Source organism: Camarhynchus parvulus, chromosome 1A (genome assembly GCF_901933205.1).
Source record: "Camarhynchus parvulus chromosome 1A, STF_HiC, whole genome shotgun sequence".
In the NCBI taxonomy this organism is placed as follows: domain Eukaryota; kingdom Metazoa; phylum Chordata; class Aves; order Passeriformes; family Thraupidae; genus Camarhynchus; species Camarhynchus parvulus.
This window is the reverse complement of record NC_044586.1, coordinates 18,582,576-18,604,487: the sequence shown is the minus strand read 5'-3', so window position 1 is coordinate 18,604,487 and position 21,912 is coordinate 18,582,576. Positions and strand designations below refer to the sequence as shown.

Below are 21,912 nucleotides of genomic sequence, written 5' to 3'. Positions count from 1 at the left end.
TGCTGGTGCTGCACCTACTTATACCATGCTGTTATCCAAAGTCCTGCTAGCATAGCACAGAATTGAGAGTCCTATCATCCACTGTGGCTCTCTGAGGCTTCCTGCCACAGAGCTTTTCAGTCTCTGAGTTCCTAGAGTGGAACCAGTAAAACACACCAGCTCCCACAGACATGCCTGCAGTTTTCATGTTCTGCCAGAGGGGCTCCCCACCAGCCTGCAGGGATCTGCAGAAAGGGCAGAGCAGAGGATGCACACTGCCACAGGACAGTCCTTGTGGATAAGCGCTCCTAATCTGTGCACAGATTGCCTTCCATTAGGTAGTTCCTAGTGATGTCGCACAGGTGTTGCGACAGCCCCAGAGGACACAGGGGAGGGAGCTGAAATCTAACATGGGCAATTCATGTGGAAACTTAGAATTTCAGTTCCACAGAAGGGAAGGGAGCTACTCCAGACAATTTCCCCAACAGCTAGCTCCTTATGAAGGAGCATGTGGGGAGGGCAAGAAAACAAACCATATACATTGATCAGCATTAAATGAAAAGTGGAGAACGAAAACATTACACTAAAGAAGCAATGCAGAGTCCAAGTGTATATGCGGTAAAAATTTGGTTTATCCATGAAACCTTAGTTTCAGGTGCCAAACAATTACATCAAAGTGGGAACATACTGGACCCACTACTGATTACAGTCACAAAATTGAAATCCAAGAAAATCCCTGTGGCATGAACTGGAGATAATTAGGAACTGAATTCTTTCACCGGTTCACAGTAGCCTCTGATGGTCTCACCTTCTAGTTAAGAGTACGAGGCTTGTGCCAGAAACACCACTTTGTCACGTGCAAGCATTCTGACCATAACAAAAGGACAATATCTATAACCTGGGTACTGAAACACAAATAATGAGGAATTAACTGAACCAGTCAGAATTCTGACTGTAAGGACAAATACCTTGTCCACAGAGATCCTATATGAATGAACTACAGGGAACAGGAACATCCAACAAAACACAAACATGCTTTGAAATGTTATCCTTGTAAGATAGTAGGTGGCTGCTGAATCTAAGTAACCCACCACAGACATGTCTTCATCTTTATCCTGGACATGCCAGGCCTACACAAGTACATCATTCCTGATCCTAATTTCATTCCTTTAATGTGAAGGGGAAAACTCTTTTCATTGATTTCAAATGGGCCCTTCATCCATGCATCCTATGCTTCATTTTATGTATGTTGACACTTCAAGACACACACAGAACTCAAACATTTGCTTTGAACAGCACAAACAATCAGAAAGAAAAACCATCAGATTCAAATCATTGTGTTCCCCATCCCAGTCCTTTTCTCCCTCAGGATTAACTTAGAGTTGATACATAATACATATACACCAGCCCAAAAGGCTTGAGAGGAAAACAACTGTGCTAGAATGACATTCACACAAGGACAACTGCAGCAGCTTTGTCAGGCAGGATTTGATATAGTACATCTAGCAACAGTCAAACAAAATACAGTAGTGCTGGTTTTGAAAAAAGTAACATGAATCTAATTTCTTCCAATTGTCTGAACCATTTTTAGAGTTAATTACATGGTACAGTACAAGATAAACTACCTGCCACTTCTGAAACATAATGGAAGCAACTTAAGAATTCAGAAAGATGCTCATATTTCTGAATATGAAATAAAAATGAGATACTAGTTGCAACGAATCAATTGTATCAATTTGTTCATAAAAAGCACTGGGCATTTCTGCTCTATATGCCGTTTTGCTGAGTTTAAGACAAAGTTTCCATGCACACCGACTTTATCTCTGAAAAAGTTACTTAAGCTAAGTCATGACACTTTACATCTGTGAATAGAGCATCAGTTCTCTGAAAGTTAGGACAGTTACTTTCCCAATATTGATACACAGTAATAATTAAAAAAAAAACTTACAGAAACCTACATAGTAGAAAATGTAACAGTGGAGTAAAAAATATCCTGATGTAATAAGACATGACTGCAACATAATTACCCAGGTAATTTTTGCTTGAACACATTCAGAGACATTTTTATTTCTTCAGTTCAGCAAGCAGTTGCAAAAACCTACACTCATTTGCACTGCAACAGAAAAAGCTGCTCTTCTAATAAGATTAATATTCACTAACCAGGAAGATTTTCACAAGATACAAAGAGCAGCTTAACTCTCAACTCAAAGCAATTCCAGACTACCAGTCTCTCTGAGCAGAGTGACCAGAGTAGATTTGCTCACACTGATGACAGTTCCACAGAAATCTATGAAAAGCTTTTATAGGGACACCAACAAACAGATACAGCACACAGCAGGGTTTCTGGGGGATGGATTTCATTGCATGCAATTAAATGAGGGCCAGTTTCTTGTGGTTGTCAAATTTCTCTGTATCCCAAACAGAATAATTTAAAATCAGCATACAGGGTCCATCAAAGGAATGCTCCACACCCAACTGCCTTGCAGATCTCATTCGCTTTTGTAAGCAAGAGAGAAAGCAAGGATCAATTGCAAGATGGGAGACTGCTGCATTGATTTTCAGACAGAATCTGCCATCAAAACCAATGGTAAGCTTGTCTTCAAACCTAAGGAAAAAAAAATCTCCTGTGGTCTGAGTTGTTCTGATATTTGAGCAAAAGCAGACATCAGCTATCAGCCATACCATTCTGCAAATGTAACTGAGATGATCATGGAGATGAGGCAAGTCTGACCTGTGAGATCTAGCCTTCGTCAGCATCCAGAGGAGAGCAGTACAAGTCTAAAACAGGAGATGGAAAAGGGAGCAAAAAAGTGCGAGTGGGAGGGATGGGAAGGGAATCAGATTTAGAATAAGTCAGTTTCATAAACCTGTCTGAGGTAAGATAAAAACAGTGTTAATTATCCTGCCTCAGTTTTACACCTTGGGGGATCCTAACACACCACCAGTGTGACCTCCAGCCCAGCAGAGCAGCTCCTGCCTCCACTGGGCGACTCACAGTCCCCCGCCTGCTGCAGCTGGGAAGCAACAGAACAAAGCAAACACATCTGTGAAAGTGTAGGCAGGCTAAAGACCAATGAGAAAACTGATTTCATAGGAAACACAGCAGATAAAACTATGATGGGCTGTCACATAAAACCCCAAGACTGACCTATTTCACATAGACAGAAGTTCCAGGAGCATGGAGCAATAATAAGCTTGCACTCAGTTATCTAGATAGCACATGGCAGGAGAGTGAAAGGGGAAAATATTTGAGCAAAAGAGACAGGGAAAATCAGCCATATATTGCTATATCACCAGCTATATCAAACACTGCAGCATGGGTTTTTTCAGTAAAGGCTAGACAGGCAATGGGAAAATACATTGAAGTCCCCGCTACCACTTCTTCCCCCAGCAACAAACATAGCTTCAGATAAGCCACAACAGCCAGGATCATCTCCAGCATTTTCTTTACAGTGGTCCTGAGCACTGGAGAGCTGCATAATTCACCTTCCCTCAACAACAACTGGTTGGGGAACCTAACTTGAGAGGATGGGTTCCCAGCTCTTCGGCAATCTCTGACAAAACTCAGATAATCCAAAGGTGCAATAACCAAACAGCACATTTACAGCTGGCTTCCCAACAAAGAACGGGAACACAGCCAAAAAGAGAAGAAACAGTAAAAACCACCTGATTTCCTTCCAGCATGAATGTGTTGGTATTTAAGATAGGGAACAAGGGATACATTATCATTATATTCTTTTGCAAAGATAAGGCAAAGCTCATCTTCTCAGCTTCAGGCATTAAGTGTGTTTGTGTTGTTTGGGGTTTTTGCCTGTCTTTTTTTAAAAAAGGTTTCTGTTAACTATGTAATTTTCTTTTTTTTTTTTACCCCGAAGAAAAAAAAAGCTATCAGCAGAAATTTGGGTCTCACACTTCTAGCAAGAGTTCCATATTCAGATCTCCTAAAAAGGAAAATCCCCTCTAACAGATAAAGATTTATCTTAACCCAGAGGGGGTTAGACTCATCATCTGGTGGCCCCCTAGCATCTTTCACCTTCACTTTCTCTCACCTGAAACTGACGAGAAAGCCCTGTAAGCAGCCTCCCGAAATTCACTGAGAGAACTCTGGAGCTCAAGAAGGACCTGACACTTCCTGCTGAGGACTTATCTGAAAATCTTATTTTCTCTCCAAAAGGTTTAGGTGGGAGTTTTTCATCTAATTCTGATTGCAAAGTGCCTCTGCCAGACACCATGGTAAGCTACCAACAACAGTGACACTGGCAAGCCAGAGATGAGAGAGCTCCCTCCTGCAGCCATCCAAAGACATGCTTCAGTGGAGACCAGCTAGAATTTAGAACACCCTTCAACAACAAAAAGGACATTAACCAAGATTTTGAAAGCTCTTAATACCTCCAGTCCTGGCATACACTCTGGCCAGGATCCGGCTCCAGTGAATTCTGCCACACAATAAAGGTTACGAGCACATGTTACAAAAAAAGACTTAATTCCTAAAAATGATCCACTACCCAATGTATATCACATTCATAGGTCTACCACCTCCCTACCGACCCTTCAAGAACTCTACATTCATCTATCAGTTGCATTATCAGGATGGTAACACATACAGTGGCATAACAGATATCTGGGAGAGCAGCTGTCTGAGCCTTACAAACTGTGTGTAACCGTGTAGGAACTAGGTACTAAAGTAGAGCTTGAGAGCTTCCCAGCAGTTCCTGCCATGGAAACAGCCCACAAAAAAAAAAAAAAAAAAAATCCCAAAACCTCAGAATAAGGTATGATGAAAAAGGCACAATAAAGGTTGTTCTATTTATTTCCAGATCTACTCCACTCACACTAACAACCTATGTGTCACACAGAAAATGGGTGCACATTATCCTCCCAGTGATTTCACAGCATCACATTCTCTCCTTGGAGCTTGTGCTAAATCCTTTGAACTGTACTAAAATACCAGCCTATTTATAGTCTCGCAATACAATGAACATAAAGCCATAATCTCCAATAGTTAACTAGAGAGCATATTGAGAATTCTTAAGATTATTTTTCTACATTCAAAAATTCACAGAAGAATATTTGACCTAATCTCTCACCTACTGCATGCAAAGTTTGTGTTCCAGCAGTACAATTCATCTGAAACAAGGGGAAATAATAAGTCTTGGCCAAATTTTCTGAATACGTGTGCAAACTATATTATCTGTGGAACTCCACCAATTAAAATATCACATTTCTATTCAATTGGTGAAGCTATGTTACGACCCATAATTCTCCATGGTGCCGTGAAGACCAGAAATAAAGCCTTCTCCAGGTCTGCTAAGGACTGAGCAATCCTTGTGAAACCAGTAAGCATGGGACAGACACAGCAGGAAAGAGAATAAGTACGCTAATTTTTCCAAGGAGTTGACAGGTATTAACACAGAAGGGCACCATACAAGAACACATTCATCAAGCAAATTATACCAACTCTGGAGGAGCAGACAGCTGATAGAAAAACACCAAACAGGACTTGGCTTCACCATAGAACAGCAGATCTACTGATTCCTAATTCTCTCAGTGCACCAAGCCTCTACCATTTGATGAAAAAATTCTCCAAAAACTTTCAGGAAAAATCAATTCTCATAGAATCATTTAGGTTGGAAAAGACCTCTGAGACTGAGTCCAACCACAAACTCAGCACTGCCAAGTCCACCGCTAAACTATGCCTCTAAGTACCACATACACATATGGTAACTATGGGAGCCACAAACAGGGAAAGAAAAATTAAATCTGAATAGATCCTTTTTCCTTTCACTAGACTGCAATTCCCTTATCAGCTACAGGTATATGCCTGTAGGCAGAACACTTGAGAGCAGGCAGTAGACAATAACAGGTATGGCTGGGAAGACTCCCTGCTGAGGAGTGTGGCCAGCTGGCCAGCTACAGCTGCTGGCCCACTACGAGGTATCACTCCCTCCCACCAGCGTCACTCCTCTGCTCAGATGTCAGATCCCTCCAGAAAGACACTGCAAGTGCAATTCCCACGTCATTTCTCAAGCAGAAGGGGGGAAAGTGAGACAGACAGACAGATCAAAATAATTTTTTTTTTGCCATGCTGGACAAATTTCACCAACCTGCACAAAGCATCCACGAGGGGCTCTGTGCACACAGCTGACACCTCATTAAGTTTCTACAACCCAAGCCCACCTTTGTGTGAATTAGTAGCTGATCGACGTGGGACTTCCCTGGGAGCCAGCGTCCGCTGCCCCCGATACAGGTCCGTCCCTAGGATGAGGGAAACCGAAAAGCTGAAGTCGCTTTAGGTACTCGGGAGTGTGGATTCGAGGTGATCCCTGTACAGCATTCCGCAGCCTGAGTCCCTGCGGACACCCGTGCCCAGCCTGCGGCTCCACCCGGAGCTCCGCGGCCGCCCGAACACGGCAGGACCGGGCTGGGCAGCCGCCCCCGCCGCTCCAGACAACTCGGGCGAGCTGGAGCGGAGCTGCCGCCGGCGGTAGCGGGTGCCCTTGCTCGGCCGCAGTGTCCCTGACCCTTCCAAAAACGAAAGGATGGGAAGACGAAGGCCCGCAGCCCCTGACAGGAGAGGGGACCCGCGGGCACGCGGCAGCTCCCGTCGCCCCTCAGCCATGAAGGCGCTCACAAGCCGCTGTCGTCTCCCCTCCCCCCTCAACAAACGCACGATATAAAGCAGAAAATAACAAAATTCTTAAACAAACCAACTTTCCTCCCTCCCGCGGGAAGTTTCCTGCGGGGGGCGAGGCGACCTTCCCGCGGCCACTGCAGGCGCTGTGATCGCCGCCGCCGAGCTCCGCGCCTGCCGCAGCGGCGCGGGGAACCGAAAGCTAGAGCCGGGGGCAGCCGGCGAGGGCTCCCGGGGCGGCCGCCACCTGCGCCGGCGGGGAGCGAGGAGGGCGGTACCCTCGGCGGGGCCGGTGCGGTTGCAATGCCCTACCTGGGTGCAACATACTTTGGAAATAGAAGATGACGAGGATGAAGGAGCCCACGGAAGTGACCAGGACCATCCTGCACACCCGGTTCATCCTCATTACTTCCAGCACCGCCGGCTTCATGGCGTTGTCCGGCGGCACAGAGAGGGCGGCGGAACGCGCAGGTCTAGCGCTGGGAACCGCTCCGCACCCACCCCGCACCAAAGCGCCACCGCCGGAGGATGCCCGGGCGCCCGCGCCCCGCGCCGGGGGGCGTTAATGCCGCGCTGGGCGTGATCACGCGGCGCGCCAGGCGGAGGGGCGCTCTGCGCGCGCGGGGGGGTTGGGAGGCGGGCCTGGTGGCGAGCCGGGGCGGAGCGCGGCCCCCCCGCGCCAAAGGCAGAGATGGTCCCGCCCGGCGGCGGACGGGAACGAGCCGGGCAGCCCCGAGGGGCTGCGTGGGCGTCCGGCGGCCGCCGTCCGAGCGGCCCCGCTGCCCGTGAATTTGACCACCTCTGGGTCATACTCGCCCTCTTCAGGGGGGCGGGGTCCGGCAGCTGCCGGCGGGCAGGAGCATCCGTTTCTGCCTGCATTTGCCCGACGCCCCGTTCGTGAAGAGAAATTCCCGCACTCTTAGTGGTGCCCGTCGCTCCGCTAACCCTAAATGCCTCCTTGCAGGTCTCCCCTCGCTCCGCAGGTTATGGTACAGCCGGTCCGTGCCGTCGTGTTTTGCCGGTGCCGCGCTGTCCCGTCCGGGAGCTGTTCATTTTATCAGCGGCGCAAACACCAACTTCAGGCGCACGGAACCATCCGGGGGCAAACAGTGCCACCTGGCCTGACGGAAATGAAAGGGGCTTATTTTGTTTTCAAGCCCGAGACTTCTAAGTTTTCTGCATTAACTAACACTGTTCATGTGTCGGTGGAATCAAAAGGTCTTGCGCCGCGGTCGGCCCGCCGAAGGTGGATCTACCTTTCCGTAGTCGAGAGCAGCACCAGGCGATGAGATACGAGCCCGTACGTGGGAGGAATGCAGAGGAGCCGCGAGCTACAGAACAGAAGGCCTCTGCCGTGCCCAAGAGAGCATCGGGTTTGGGATAGCTGAGGCTGCTGGGGAGTCGGGTCTGTGAGCGAGTGCGGCTCGGCGGAGTCCCGAGCGAGGTTTCCCAGCGGCGAACCACACGGCACAGCTCTCTAACTGGGACCATCCTCTTGCTCTGACCTAGATGTTGAAAGTACAGTGCTGAATGGAAATGTCTTCTTAGCAATATACCATTCATCTTTGTGCGGTGGTGACAGTTCTGTTTGTTCCCCTGACGCACCCAAATACCACTTTGCTATTAGTTTTGTTTTTTGCTAAACTGAAGATCATTGTACTGATGCTGATCCCATCTTCTCGTGTAAAGGGATTTTTTTTTGCTCTCGCGCTTCTTTCTGCTCTTCCGATGAGTGGGGGGAGGGGTCTTTAAAATCAAAATAGCCCTGAACAGTCTGAATCCCAAGCTGCGAAGCAAGTGGAGTAAAACCTACTTTAAGCTAAAAAAAACCCTCCCACTTCCATCCTCTCCCACCACTGCCCCCTGCCCCCTCAAAAGAGGCAAAGCCCACAAACAGACAACCCCAAGCAAAACAAACAAGCAAACAAACCCAGAAGGTATGAGTGTTCATTCCCGGTTAATCGTGACAGAAACATGCAAAGTCATCAGCGTCATCTCCACTTTCCAGAAGCCAAAGATTTTACTTCAAGGATAAACCAGTAATTAGTTAGGCATTTGCAATGGAGTAGATTATTTAGTTTTGGCCTGGAGTTCCTTTTATCAGAAACAAATTCCATTGTTCATTAACGAAGGTTTGACACAATATTTTTCTTACTTTCTCTAGATTTTCTCCATTTTTTTCTTTCAGAAATTTTACTATGCAGTGACCATTTTCTAGTCTTCCTAATGTAAAGGAAGCTTTACATTTATTTTTCTCTTTTAAGTCCAAACTGCAAACATGACAAACAGTCATTCTATGAAAAGCACTAGACAAAGAGAAGCATTTCTATGTAATGCATCAAAGTGGTGGATATTTAAGGCAGTCAGCAAAAGCCAACCAGAAGCAGATCCTGGCATTTCAGCATCCCCTGGCAATACATGTGCTGCAGCACAACAGTGCAGCAGTATTTTAACAGAAAGAACTGGACTGTCTCCAGGAGCCTGGATAAGATATTGAGGACTGAGGGAAAAAGCCTAGAACTCAAGACTCAGCCAAGCAAGTTACACAAGATAAATGCTTTATGCTGTTAGAGAAGGCAGACAGTTTTTCAGTGAAGCTTAACAATAGTTATTTCTCTCTCTTTTTTTTTTTTTTTTTTTTTTGTGAGCATCATCCTCCAATGGAATAAAGGAGAGTTTTAAAGCATTGAGAAGAAAATCACCAGCCATTTACTTTTAAAAGAACATTATAAAGCAAAAGCATCATTATGGACATTGTCAATTATAAACTCAATATCCACCCAAATGCTTACAGCATCTCTGCAAATTTCCAACTATGACAACCTTCCTGGTGAGTCAGGACAATGAAATGCAACAGCCTACTTTTGAGATAGCCAGTTTTTTGTTTTCCCACAAAAAAGAGCATAATTGAGGTAACATAAGGAAACACAGTTGTCTTTCCAGGTGGGTGCCAAGTTATAGAATAAGCACATGAACAGCTCAGGCACTTCTTCTAAAGTATGCCTCTCTCTGAGTGGAAACTTCAGCAGCTCCAGAGCAGCAGGGAGTCTGGATAGTACTGTAAGTGTGATCACCTACCATTCCCATGACAATAACCAGCATTCAGTATCTCTGAATAAAAATAGTCCCATCATCCAAGAGATGTCTGGAAAGAAAAACTTAAGAGATTAAGAACTAGATGCCAGTGACATCAAAAGTACAGACAATATTTTGTGGATTATTTTGTATAATAAAAGAGCTTCACAAAAGAAACCCAGCAAACTGCCAAACACAATCGCCCACATCACTATTTATTGATAAAGCTCAAAAAATAGCAAAACTGCAATTGAAGAACAGCACAGATGTAAATACAGCATGTAGTAAATTCAGGGTTCAATTTATCAAAAAAATTACAAGCAGGCTAATATCAAAGAATGTGTTGAAAGGTTAAACAGAACGCCATTAGAAAACAGAGGTATCTGTGAGAGACATATAGGTTCTGCGCAACTTTTTTTCTCTAAGGAAAGAATCCCAGAGAAAAAAAAAAAGTTGTTTTGTTTTATACTGATAAGCTTCATCCTTTAAAAACAGAGGGTGAAATTTTTACAGAATGTCTAATGTTGTTGAAGAAATACACACAAGTTTTAGGAACGAAAGCTGCCTTCAGATCTGAAACAGAAACTACACATTTCAGACTCTGTCTAACCTGAGACCATTGTGACTCCAATCCCATCACACCATAGGATAAAGTCAGGCGGATGAGAAAATCTTCTGGATGTATCTTCTGATTATATTCTGTGGGGATAGTTTTTAACTTCTCTGGTGGGAACAGCAATATCATAAAGGGACTGGGTCTTAGGCTTTATCCCCCAAGGAATATGGACATTGCTTTAATGATTCCAGCCAGCCAGTGGACCTTTCATTTGACAAGCTGCCTTAAAATGCTCTGTCTGAAGGCAGGTAGACAAATAAATAACTATGTTAATAGTCAGACACTCTCCCTACCTCAGCCTGAGATTGCCTGTCAGTCAAAAAGTGTTTGACAATGTTATTCCATTAACATATGGTACCGTATTTTAAGATACTGAGCTCATTAAAAAAATATGTGAGAATCTCCCTAACCCAGCTGCTTCCAGTGGAATTAGGACAAAGCTAATTTCCCTACACAGATTTCTCAGTCAGCAACTCACTGTCTGCATGAATGAAAGGCCACCCTTCTCCGGGTAGCCATCTTCATAGAGAACTGAAAGACAATCCTTTCTGGAGCTAAGCAGATGTCTTGCCCCCTTCTTCTTCCCTCCAAATAAGTCCCCCCATGTACCTGTGAAGCAACCAGGAGAAGCAATATATGATGTATTTCAAGATTAAAATAGAACCTTCAAGCAAAATCTATACTTGATGTAAGAGCACTGTGATATTAATTGTAAAGTTCTTAGTAACAAGACTTGGAGGTGATAGGCATAGAAGCAATTTTTAAGCTTTGCTTTGAAGGATGCAATTTCTAGAGGTGATGGATGTTTACACCTCTGCCCACTGCAATAAACAGCTGTAGGGGATCAGACCCAGTGGTCCAGCACTGTCCAGGACAATGTCATTGGCTTGAGAGGAAACATCAGTTTGCCCTGCAATAGGTAGCAGTGGTCAAGTCTGCCAAAAAATTGGTGTTTGCTTGTGACATTTATTAGGTAGAGCTTAGCTTTTGTCCTGCAATGCAAATGGCTTCACTTGGGGAACACCCTCCTGAAAGTCAAATCCAAGAAAAATTCCAATGCATCCTGTCACCACAAACAGAGCAGCCAATACAAATCCCTGGGCAAAGCAGACGTTAAGATAGTTGCCAAGTTCCATTGAAGTTCAGCTCTCTTTTTTTTTTTTTTTTTTTTTTTTACTGTGTGTATACTTCCTTTGCAGTTTTCCCCATTGCTAGTGAAGGGCACTTTTTATGAAGTGAAATATTGGAGTAAAACTTAACAATTGTAAGGGCCAAAGCAGCTGCAAGACAATCAGAATCCCCTTGTTGAGTTTCTTGCCTGCGTTGAAAGGAGATTTTTAAATGGACAAGCATTTTCCCCAGCAATGACAGTGCACCCTTAAGTTGCACTGAAATTCAGATCTCTTTGTCAGCTGACCTTGGGGCATCATCTTCAGTGTGACTCAGAGCACAGAGAGGCTGAAATAAGAGGAATCACCAGCTTTTTTTAGGGTTGCTCGCACCAATTCTATTCTCAGACACCAGGGATTACTCATGCTCTTCAGAACATATTGCTGGCATCCTGCTCTGCTGCTCATTAGACACAAGGGTGTCAGGATGAAGCCTGGTAGCCAGGAAGGCAGGATGTAGTGAGCAGAAGCCGCACAGCACCAGAACAGCATAAACTGCATACAGCTTACAAAACACAAGCAGCTCCTTCCATTCACCAGGTAGCACTTTCCCAGCTAAAGTTCAAGCAAGATGCTTTCAGGATCAAATTGATTTGTCTCCAAGAGTTGGAGTGGCTTATGCGTTGCTTGGGGGGAAAAATCCAGCTGAATAGGAATGAACACACAGACTTTAAAAAAAACCCAAAAACATCTTTGCCGAAGACATGAAGAGGATCATGGAATAAATTATTATTGGAGGGATTTGGAACAAGGAAAGATCTGTCCCACCCAAAAAGAAAAAGGAAACTGTTACTCGTATTGTCAAGATTGTAATTTTTGTAAAATAAAAATCCATTATCATCTCCAGTGTTTGGGATTTTATAAGAACTTTTACATTATTTTTTGGCTCTTCTGAAAAAGTCTCTAATTATTTCTGATTATATAAATAAATTGCTGGTATTTTCTGTAAAGTGTTTCTTTCCAAACCATTACTATTGTCTCTCCTAGGGTGGATCCATTGCCCCAACTCTCATATTCCATCCATCTGGTCTCCAACTGGTAAAATGTCGCTACATGGTTAGTCAACAGAAAACACATTTACATGACACAACTAATTTGCCCTGTTTTAGATATCCAAAGTGCAATAAGGTGAATCATGCCCTGAAAGTGGCCATTGACTGAAAAGCTCCTGGATGTCTGGCTCTGCTACAGACACCTATATTGTACAGCTAGGTGAAACAAATCCCAGCAGAGCCTTCTAAATCTTCTGTTTTTGAAGGAAATGCTGTCAAAGCTCATGTTTTCTGTGCTCTAATGTTCATCTGGTATCCTTTTATCTTTTCACCTACATTACAGTCAAAAATAAGACCCTGATTTTTTGCTGTATTTGACCATGTTAATCTCAGTAGAGGTTGTTTTAGGTCAATAATATGTCCTCTCTATTCATAGATTCTTTTTCTACCAAAAAAATTAAAGTACATACAAATATAAACATTTTTATTTATGAAATGTTTTCCAATAAAAGCATTAACCAATTTTCTGGCAATCATAAGGAACTGAAATCTTGTATGAAAGTATGGAATTTCGAGATAGAGTTTTCTCTTTTCTTTTCCTTTTATGCCAAAACTGAAGATAAGCACATACCCTCTTTGGATACCTGGAACATGTTCAGAAGACCATTTTAAGTCAACAGATGCCGGAAAATTTCTTAGCTATTTTTCAGTAGTGAAATGAGTTCTATGCAACTTTTCATTCTCATTTACATGTATAACTACTATATCTTCAACTTACACACGTATTTAATTGTGTGCTTAAATGTGTTGAATAATTTCCAAAACCAACAGCAAGGCAACAACATTAAGTGGAAAGTTACATACCTCTTACATTGCTATGCTTTTCCTGTCTCATTCCTTTGACATTTGCACTAGGAGAAAAAAATCCACTGAAGCCAGTAGAAGTATGGATGTTTAAAAGAGATCCAAGGTTGAAAACAAGGTGGGTTTTGTGCCCAAAGGACAACTGCACAACTAAAAACCAACCTACTGAAGAGGAGAGGCAGAAATTTGTACTTACGAGTAGGATTTTTCTCAGTCTACTCTACAGTCACCTTAGGCTTGGGAAGTGCTATGAGGTGCTTAACTGAAAAGCACTATGGGATTATAAACAGCAGTTTAGGAACACATTTAAAAGAAAAGCATTTTCTAGAGCTAATTAAACGCTACGTTTTTTTCTCTTTCACCATCCCTTCTCAATTAAAAGGTGGGACTTCAGGGACTCTTTCTGTGGGGGGAGGGGGCAAAGATTATGAAGCTGGGACACCCTGGGATGAAGAAGTCAATCAAATGTAAAATATAACTTTCGTGCCAGAAAGTTCTCTGCTCTCCACTTTTCCATTGGATTTCCCCCAAAAGACCACCCCTCCCCGGTTTTCGATTGGTGTACTCAAGTCATCCCACAAAAGACCACCCCTGTACCCCCGTCCTAGGGGTCAAGGGGCATCCCCGAGACCGCCTACTTCGTTCCCCTTCTTAAACCTAAGTCCCGCCCAGGTTCAGGGCTCAGCACCCCGGCTCCGGGACGCTTCGTTAGAGTTGCACCCCGTTTTCCTCCCCCATCGGCACCCTCAGATTTCCCGAGAATAAAGCCTGCTGGAATTTCACCGGAGCCTCCCGAGACCTCTCTGTTCGGCTGTGTCGGCTTGAAACACCCGGGGCTGTGAGTGCGCGTGACCCGGCTGGATCCCTCCGCGGCTACAGACGCCGAGCAGGGGGCCTGCTGGCACTCACCCAGTTTTGGGGCCCCCGGCAGCTAGCTGGACCCCAAAAACCCGCATCTTTGTATTTAAAGGATGTCTAGGTGATTTTACAGGAGAGGGAACAGAGATAATAAATCACATAGCAGCTGTTGAAATAATATTGTCCAACCTGAAAAGACATTTTTCCAAGTCATTTCACACACCAAACAATCCATGAGTGTCACATCTGTGTAATGAGTTGCTCCTTACCTTTGCCCTCTGATGCAGCTCCCTATTCTTATGAACTGCCCACACTGGAGTTACAATTCCAACTGTGCTTTGAAGTGCTTGCAAAGGAGAACATGACTTAACTCCAGCAAAGAGAATCTATAAACCCTGTTGAGAGGTGACTATGGAAAGCCATAGCTGAAACAGTGAAGTATACCTTGGCCTATGTGAGAGGAAAAGTTTGAGTTTACCACTAGTTTAATTATATTAAGAAAAATTAACTCAATTAGAAAGGTTACCAAGTTCTGGTAATTTGATACATCTTCTTTCTACAGTCTGGAAGGCGAAAAGGGATATTTACGTCACCTTTCTTCAGAACAGAAAGTTAACAATGTCTTCCAGAGTAGCAGCAGCAGCTACAGTACATTTTCTCGATCTATTCTGGTATGGTTTCAGATCTGATTTATGAAACATGAGCCATAATTCTATCACAGCTTATCTCTTCCTGGAGATGAGCTAGGATCACATATCCATACTGACTCTATAACATCTGTCAAAGGCTGATGAGGAACAAATACCATTAAGCTGTCTGCCTGGACCTGCACAGGAAGAAGAATGACCATTTGCTACATGTGATTCATGCACATTTTCTGCCTGTGATTCATCATCATAAAAAAACCCAAAACCAAAAACAAACAAACAAACAAACAAAAACAACAAAAAAAGAAAAACCAAAAACCAAAACAAAACCCAAAAACAAAACAAAACAAACAAACAAACAAACAAAAACCAACCAACCAAACAAAAACCAAAACCAAAACAAAAAAACACCGCAAAACAGAATTGTTTTCTGGAGGCTTCATGCTGCCTCATTATTCTCTTCTTGTCAGTATTTAGGGAAAGCAAATAGAGAATGCATATGCATAGTGCAGTCTGCAGAAGATTATGACTGACAACTTTCAAGTCTGCATTAGTTCCCTTTTCACTGGTCTCAAAATCAAATAATATTGCAAATGCATCCTGAAAGGCATATTGTTTTTCCCCAAAAAACATATAGCTAACCCTAAGAAGTTTTCTGTCAATACAACTGCAAACCCATCTCCTTTCAATGACACAAAACAGACTTGAAATCACTTTATAAATAACAACTACTGGTAGAGATTCTATTTGAATGACAGTGCTTCAAGCTTATGCTATTGAAAAGCAAACTGATCTACTGAGAGAGTGCCCTTTCTGCAAATGATGCCATGCAATTAAACTGTTGGCATTACTAGGGAGAATGAGATTTTCTTAGAGGACATCAAATTCTGCCAATTCACTTACAGCCGGTAAGAAATAAACAAATATGGTGAGAAAAAAAAAAAAAAGGCAAAAAAACCAGAACTAAAAAGCAAACAAAAAATCCCCACAAAACCAAACAAACAAAAACCCCAAACCCCAATAAAGTCCAGAAAGATAACCTCACCTTCACCCAAAATCCCCTTCCTCCCAGCTCAACCTCCTGACTCTTCTGCCTCCCTCTCCCCCAAGCAGCACAGGGGGACGGAGGAATGGTGTTTGTGGTCAGTCCATATACACAGTTCCTCTCTGGCTGTCCTTCCTCCTCACACTGTTCCTCTACTTCAGCATGGGGTCTTGAACAGTGGATATCTGCTCTGATATGATCCTCCATGGGCTGCAGGAGGACAACCTGCCTCAGCACAGCCTTCTCCATGGGCTGTAGGGTGACCTCTGCTCCAGGAGCACCTCCTCCCTCTCTTTTTTCCTTGACCTTGGTGCCTGCAGGGCTGTTATTTTGTTGGGGGGTTTTGCCTCATTCCTCTCTCACACAACTTCTATGCAGGATGTTTTACCCTTTCTTAAACACTTTTCCATCAAGGTGCCACCAGCCTCGCTGATAGACTCAGCTTTGGACAGCAATGGGACTGTTTTAGAGCCAGCTATATCCGACAGGGGGCCAGCTCCTGATCTCTTCTCACAGCCTTCCTTCTGCCAAGACCTGGACACATAAGTTCAACACACTGAGGAAGTAGATATGATCTTTCTTTTTGTGTTTGGACTATAAACCTTTCTTCCCCTCCTTTTCCCCTATTACTACCAGTTTGTGAAGTAAAAAATTAAACAGATCTAGTTCAAACCACAGTGTGCTCACCCACCATGTAAGGGATTAAGGGAAAAAAACCCCAAACAACAAAACATCTGTGATTCATTCTAAGGAGAATATAAACCATTATCAGAAAGCACTTTAGAGAAGTCGATTTTAGCAGTGTGTGCACAGCTTGGATACACATTAACACAACTTTTACTGAAATGAGATTTGAGACTTTACAGAACTGAACAGTAGCATTCTGTGCCACTGGCACAAATCCCAGGCTAGAGGCTGGAGAACGACACCATCCCTTCCCGCGGAAGTTCTCAGCAGTAGCAGTAGTGCTTCTGGTGCTCCTCAGGCTGGCTGCTTCCTGCAGAGCTCCTCCCTCTGAAGGCCGACTCCAGGTTTCTTCCAGCACTGAAGGCAGAGTCCTCCTTAAGGCATACAAGCCATTATGGTAAAAATGCCCTTACAGGTCCTCAAGTGCAGGCAGTCACTACTGTGTTTCTGAGTGCTGCTGATCTCAGAGGCTTTCATCCTCATGGAGGAGGGAATGTCTTGTAGTGTGCTAGGAGATTGTCTTTCCTCTTCGGGCAGCAAGCAAAGGCTTGTGACAACATGTCACTGCACTTTTGGGGATGCAGAGAAGCTCCCGTTTAAGTCTCCTCTCCATTCCACAGAAGAGATTTCCCTAAAATACCTGCAACTTTGTTGCTTTGATTTGATGTTATGTAACTCAGTGTTTCGGACGGTCCAGAAGGTATAGAGGCGAAGGAAGAACAGAAAAACAGGCTATTTCTTTAATCACTATGTTTAGTGGAAGGGCCCACCTTTGGCTTTATCTTTGCAGCTGTGCTTTTCATTACTTCATTTATAAATTTATGCTAATTTTTGTAACTATCTCTACCTGTCACAATGCTAGCTGCAGGTGCCAAATTAAAGCAAATATCAAGTAGCTTTGCAGTTAGGGCAGGGAAAAATAAATCAAAATTAAATTCTCTCTCAAGGGACCCAATCATCCTGCCAGTTAACACACACCTGATGAAATGATTGTGCCTCAAATTAAGCCTTCTAATTTGTGTATAAAACTCGGTCACAAAGCTTATTTCCTCTTTCCTTCACAGCTCCTATATATGTTAGTGCAATATATTTCACAGAGAAAAAAATATGCTGAAGGGTAGAGCTTTTTAGATGGCTCTTCAGCATATCTACATCATGTGTTAAAAGTACAGCTTGCAGCCAACATGAAAACCAAATCAAAACAAAGATGCTCTTCGAATCTGTTACTGTTACACTGGTCACTAACCATAACACTATCGATGTGATAATATTACCTCCTCCTTTTTTTTAAATTTAATTTTCCCACTCATGTCACCAGCATCCAAAAAATCTTCAGGGCTATTTTTTCAAAAGTTTCTCAGTCCTTTGAGTCATGCAGGCAGTTTCCAGACTGGAACTTATAAGCTAAATTAATTGTTGCTGCCACTGGATTGCAAAATGGCCATTACAATATACAGCAGCCACAGAAAATTTCTGTTTTCTTCCCCCCAGGTTAAAAAAAAAAAAAAGGATTAAAAATTTTTAAAAGATCTAAAGTAATCTGTATTTATTTGAAAGAATTCTACTGTAAACTGGGAAATGATAAAACATTTGTCACACAGGCTGACAAAGCCCCTCAACCAAAGTCTCTTATCACTCAAACATCCAGACAAACAACTGATGGTTTTATTTCCCCAGCAGATGTTCCAGATGCTCAGGTTAGCAGAATACACACTTCCATCACTGCCCAATAGCAGCATACTTCAGCTCTTGAAAGTCCCCATCTGACACCAGGAACAAAAGGTCAAACCATAGTCTAGACATAAGTGGTAAACTGGGATGTTCAAAAGTCACCAGTCTGACAGACTGAAATAAGAGCCAAGCAGGGCCTTTCTCAACAGATTATGTGCATAATAGGTATCTTATCAAACATACCTTGCTCAGATTTTGGCTCAAACTACAGTCTACATAACTTAATAGTTTTTTATGCATCCTAGCTTACCCATAAAGTAACACAGTTTTCTCTATTTCAGGGAGGTACTCAATCATCTAATGTTAGAAAAGCAGATGCAAAAGCACAAATCAAACACCCTATAGACATATCTTTATGGAGATGGGATCAATTCAACTGAAGTTACTAGAAGAGTTCCAGAGATTCATTTAGCTCTAGGATTAAATTTACTCTTCTGTCTGGAAACATCACATTGAAAAGCCATAGCAAAACAGAGAACTAAACTATACAACTGTTGCACTTCCATTCTTTTTCTTTCCCAACCCCTCACAATACTGCTAGTGTTATCTCAACGTCAGGTAGTACAGGCTCCCCAGTCAGATCCTTGGTACTTTTATTTGACTTCCTTGGAGCCCAGATTCCACACCACCTGTTTTATAGCTCCTTCATAGAATCATAATCTAGGCGATGAATGAAAAAATGCAGCAAAACATTTGCATGCAGGATTTACACTCAGCTTGTTCCTTATTATGTTTCCAACTCTCTAAGTTCTGCTGTGGTGTCATGGAGCACAGTTGAATATTTTGCTACACAGCTCTAATAAGCAGGCAGCTCCTGTGCCTCCTGCCTACCCTGATTTCCCCTGATTTTGGCAATTAACACCAGGAGATTAGCAATTGGCTCCAGGACAAGTTACTCTGGAGGCAATTAGCCTCTTACGGGCACCTCACTAGCTGCCGATTTCATAGAGGTGAGACGTGCAGGGGCTATTAATGAAATGCATCACGAAGAAACAACTGAGCTGTCAGTTAGTCTTGGGCCTCATCCATAATTCTGCTCAAGAACAAATGCTGTAATTGCACATCCTGTGTGAATCATAGGAGGTTAAAGTGAAGTCACCTTAGATGGACAGCTTTATTTTGCCCTAAACTATGGATTAATTAGATTCTCCCATTATGGTAACATTCATTTAAAATTTTCCCTATTTTATACAAATTAAGTGGTAGTGAAGTGAAATTACAAGGATATGGCTGTGCCAGCTGGAGTCATACCATTCCTGTCTGACTTCTAAAACACTGATTAAACACATGTCTCTTGCCAGTCTCACGTTGTGTATAAAAACAGCTATCTCCACAGATCAGTGCTGTTTGCAATGCTTGGTCAGTTTGTAACCAAATCCAAAAATACATGAGCGGTTCCAGAAGCAGAAATACATGAGCTGTTTCAGAAGCAGATGGTCTACTTGAACGATTTAAACAGCAATAAAACATGTAAGGTTTTGGTTTTTTTTTTTTTTTTACTATTTGAAGTATGCTATAAGCTCAGTTCAGCAATCCTTAACTATGTGAGACCTTATTTATATTGGTAAGAGTTGTGGGGGTTTATATCCTTTGAGAATAAAGAAAATGGCTTCCAGGTTTTTACTGTTCAAAGAGCATGGAAATACACTTCATTCAGCAAATCCTCATGTTAGAAAAACAGGTAATATACAAGTAACACAAAGCTGCCACAGCTGTATAGCAGAAGCTTCTCAGAAGAAAATCTATTAAAGGAATTAGATGTTTTAACTCCACAGAGGAATCTTCCTTTTCTCAGAGATTCTCAAGACTGACAGGGAACAGAATGCTGAGCCATCCTCAGAGAGTCCTGAAGGAAAGGCAGGCATCTTGCCTCTTGTCCTGTTTCATGACTTTATTTCATGGCCATGGCCACTGGTGACCCCACAGTGAAGTTGTTGCCCTTTGTAGCCCTCAAAGGGGGGCTCCAGGAGCAGACTTTGTTTGAACTCAGAGAACAACTCCCGTGGCTGCATTTCCATATATGTGTATTTAGGCTCCTCCCTGTACAGAGTCCTCGACCTGCTGGCTAACAAAGTAGGGGAGGAAGGTCACCTTGGACTCAATTAAGAGCAAGATCTGCCAGAGGGATTCCTACAAGCAGGACCAAATGGTTGAAAGAATCTAAACCACCTTTACAAAGAGCATTAGCAATTCTGGTTTTTCCTGCTAGTTGCAGCGCAAGGGGCAGCAGGATGGTCTGACCGAAGGACCTCCCCTGTGCAGCAAGCAAAATAGGCAGAATTTAAACGCATTGCAGAAGAAGGTGCAGGGTTAAAGCTGCACTTACTTATCCCATGCTTGAGTCTGTTTCCAGGAGTTCATTGCCTGCAATTTCAGTTTCTCTCTCCCATTCTAAAAACGTCTCTTAGCTTGTATAATCCTCCTTCAAAAGATATTTTCCTGTTAACAAATTAAAACTAGTGCTCTGGAGGCCAACAAAAAGCAGTCTCTTAGTGCAGGTGGGATTTTTAAAAGGTGCTGAGCATTTTATTTGAGAATTGGAGAGGGAGAAACAGTCACATAAAAATTAAATTACGCTTATTTGATACCAGTCATCATTTTATTGCACACAAAACCTAAAAAGCAAAACATTTAAACTCTTCTATATTTTCAAGTCTAGTAAAATATTGTATTTAGCATCAAATATATTCTCAACCAAAATATTAATCTTCCAGTTACCTTAGACAGAATGCAAATAAGTGTCAGTTTAATGTTTCCCATTTTCAGTTTAAAACCTGTCAGCTACAAAGAGAAGGAGGTGAAGTCAGAATACCTGTATGCACATTGGGCTGGATCTTCTGCCAAGATCACAAGCGAGGGATGTACCTGAGGCTGGTACCTGGCTGGGACAGAGAAAAGAATAGAAACCACAGTGCCAGTGCCCTCAGATAAAACTGGATTGCCTGCACAACAGAGGGAACACAGCTGCTCTCCACAGCTTTATTTCTCTTCCATGGTATTGCCTGTGAAATGGACATTGGGGAGCACAGTAGAGGGTGGAGTTGCACACAGGTGTAAGATGAGTGGAGAAGAGGGACAGTGTGGCTGATGCTAAGGTGTTCACCTACATGAATGAGACAGGAATTACCACCGTTCAACAGAATTAATCTCCTCTAGGAAGGTGTTTTGGAGGCCTCCTCCATTTATAACACAGGTATTTCACCTAGGAACATATCCACAACTGGATTGTGGATTCACACTCCTCCATACAGCCTAGAATGTCAGAATTTGAAGGCAAGACAGAGCTGGAAGCAAGCCTGACAGCATAGGGAGCAGCAAACATTCCCCCTGAAAACTACATAGCCTTAAAACTCAGCAGTGTCTGAATGGAGGATCCATACAGACCTGAGAGAAATTGAGGGCAAAGTCCACAGAAAACCTGTATTCCTACCAAAACTGATACAGGGACCCATTATCTGTCAGAAGGTGTAATAAACCACACTAATTCCAACCATTCCAAGCTGGCTCCCTCTGCAGAAGACCATCTAGAAGGAGAGGGTTGGACATGTCCTTTTCTAGCGCGCAGAGCTCCAAGGCAAGACTGCTACAAAGGAATGACAGCTACATTTCAATGTGTGC

The 21,912-nt window shown here is 43.2% G+C and overlaps 1 protein-coding gene across 2 annotated transcripts in view; it reads right to left on the bottom strand.

Moving 5' to 3' along the window:
* Nucleotides 1-7,210, bottom strand: part of CHST11 (carbohydrate sulfotransferase 11) — a 158,617-nt gene extending 151,407 nt beyond the window's left edge. The window contains exon 1 of one of the 2 annotated variants that reach the window (XM_030959433.1): nt 6,923-7,210. In XM_030959433.1, the coding sequence (XP_030815293.1) occupies nt 6,923-7,040 (118 nt within the window). In that variant the 5' untranslated portion in view covers nt 7,041-7,210. The remainder of the gene's footprint in view (nt 1-6,922) is intronic. The other variant, XM_030959432.1, reaches the window with a different exon arrangement.
* Nucleotides 7,211-21,912: the final 14,702 nt, after the last annotated feature.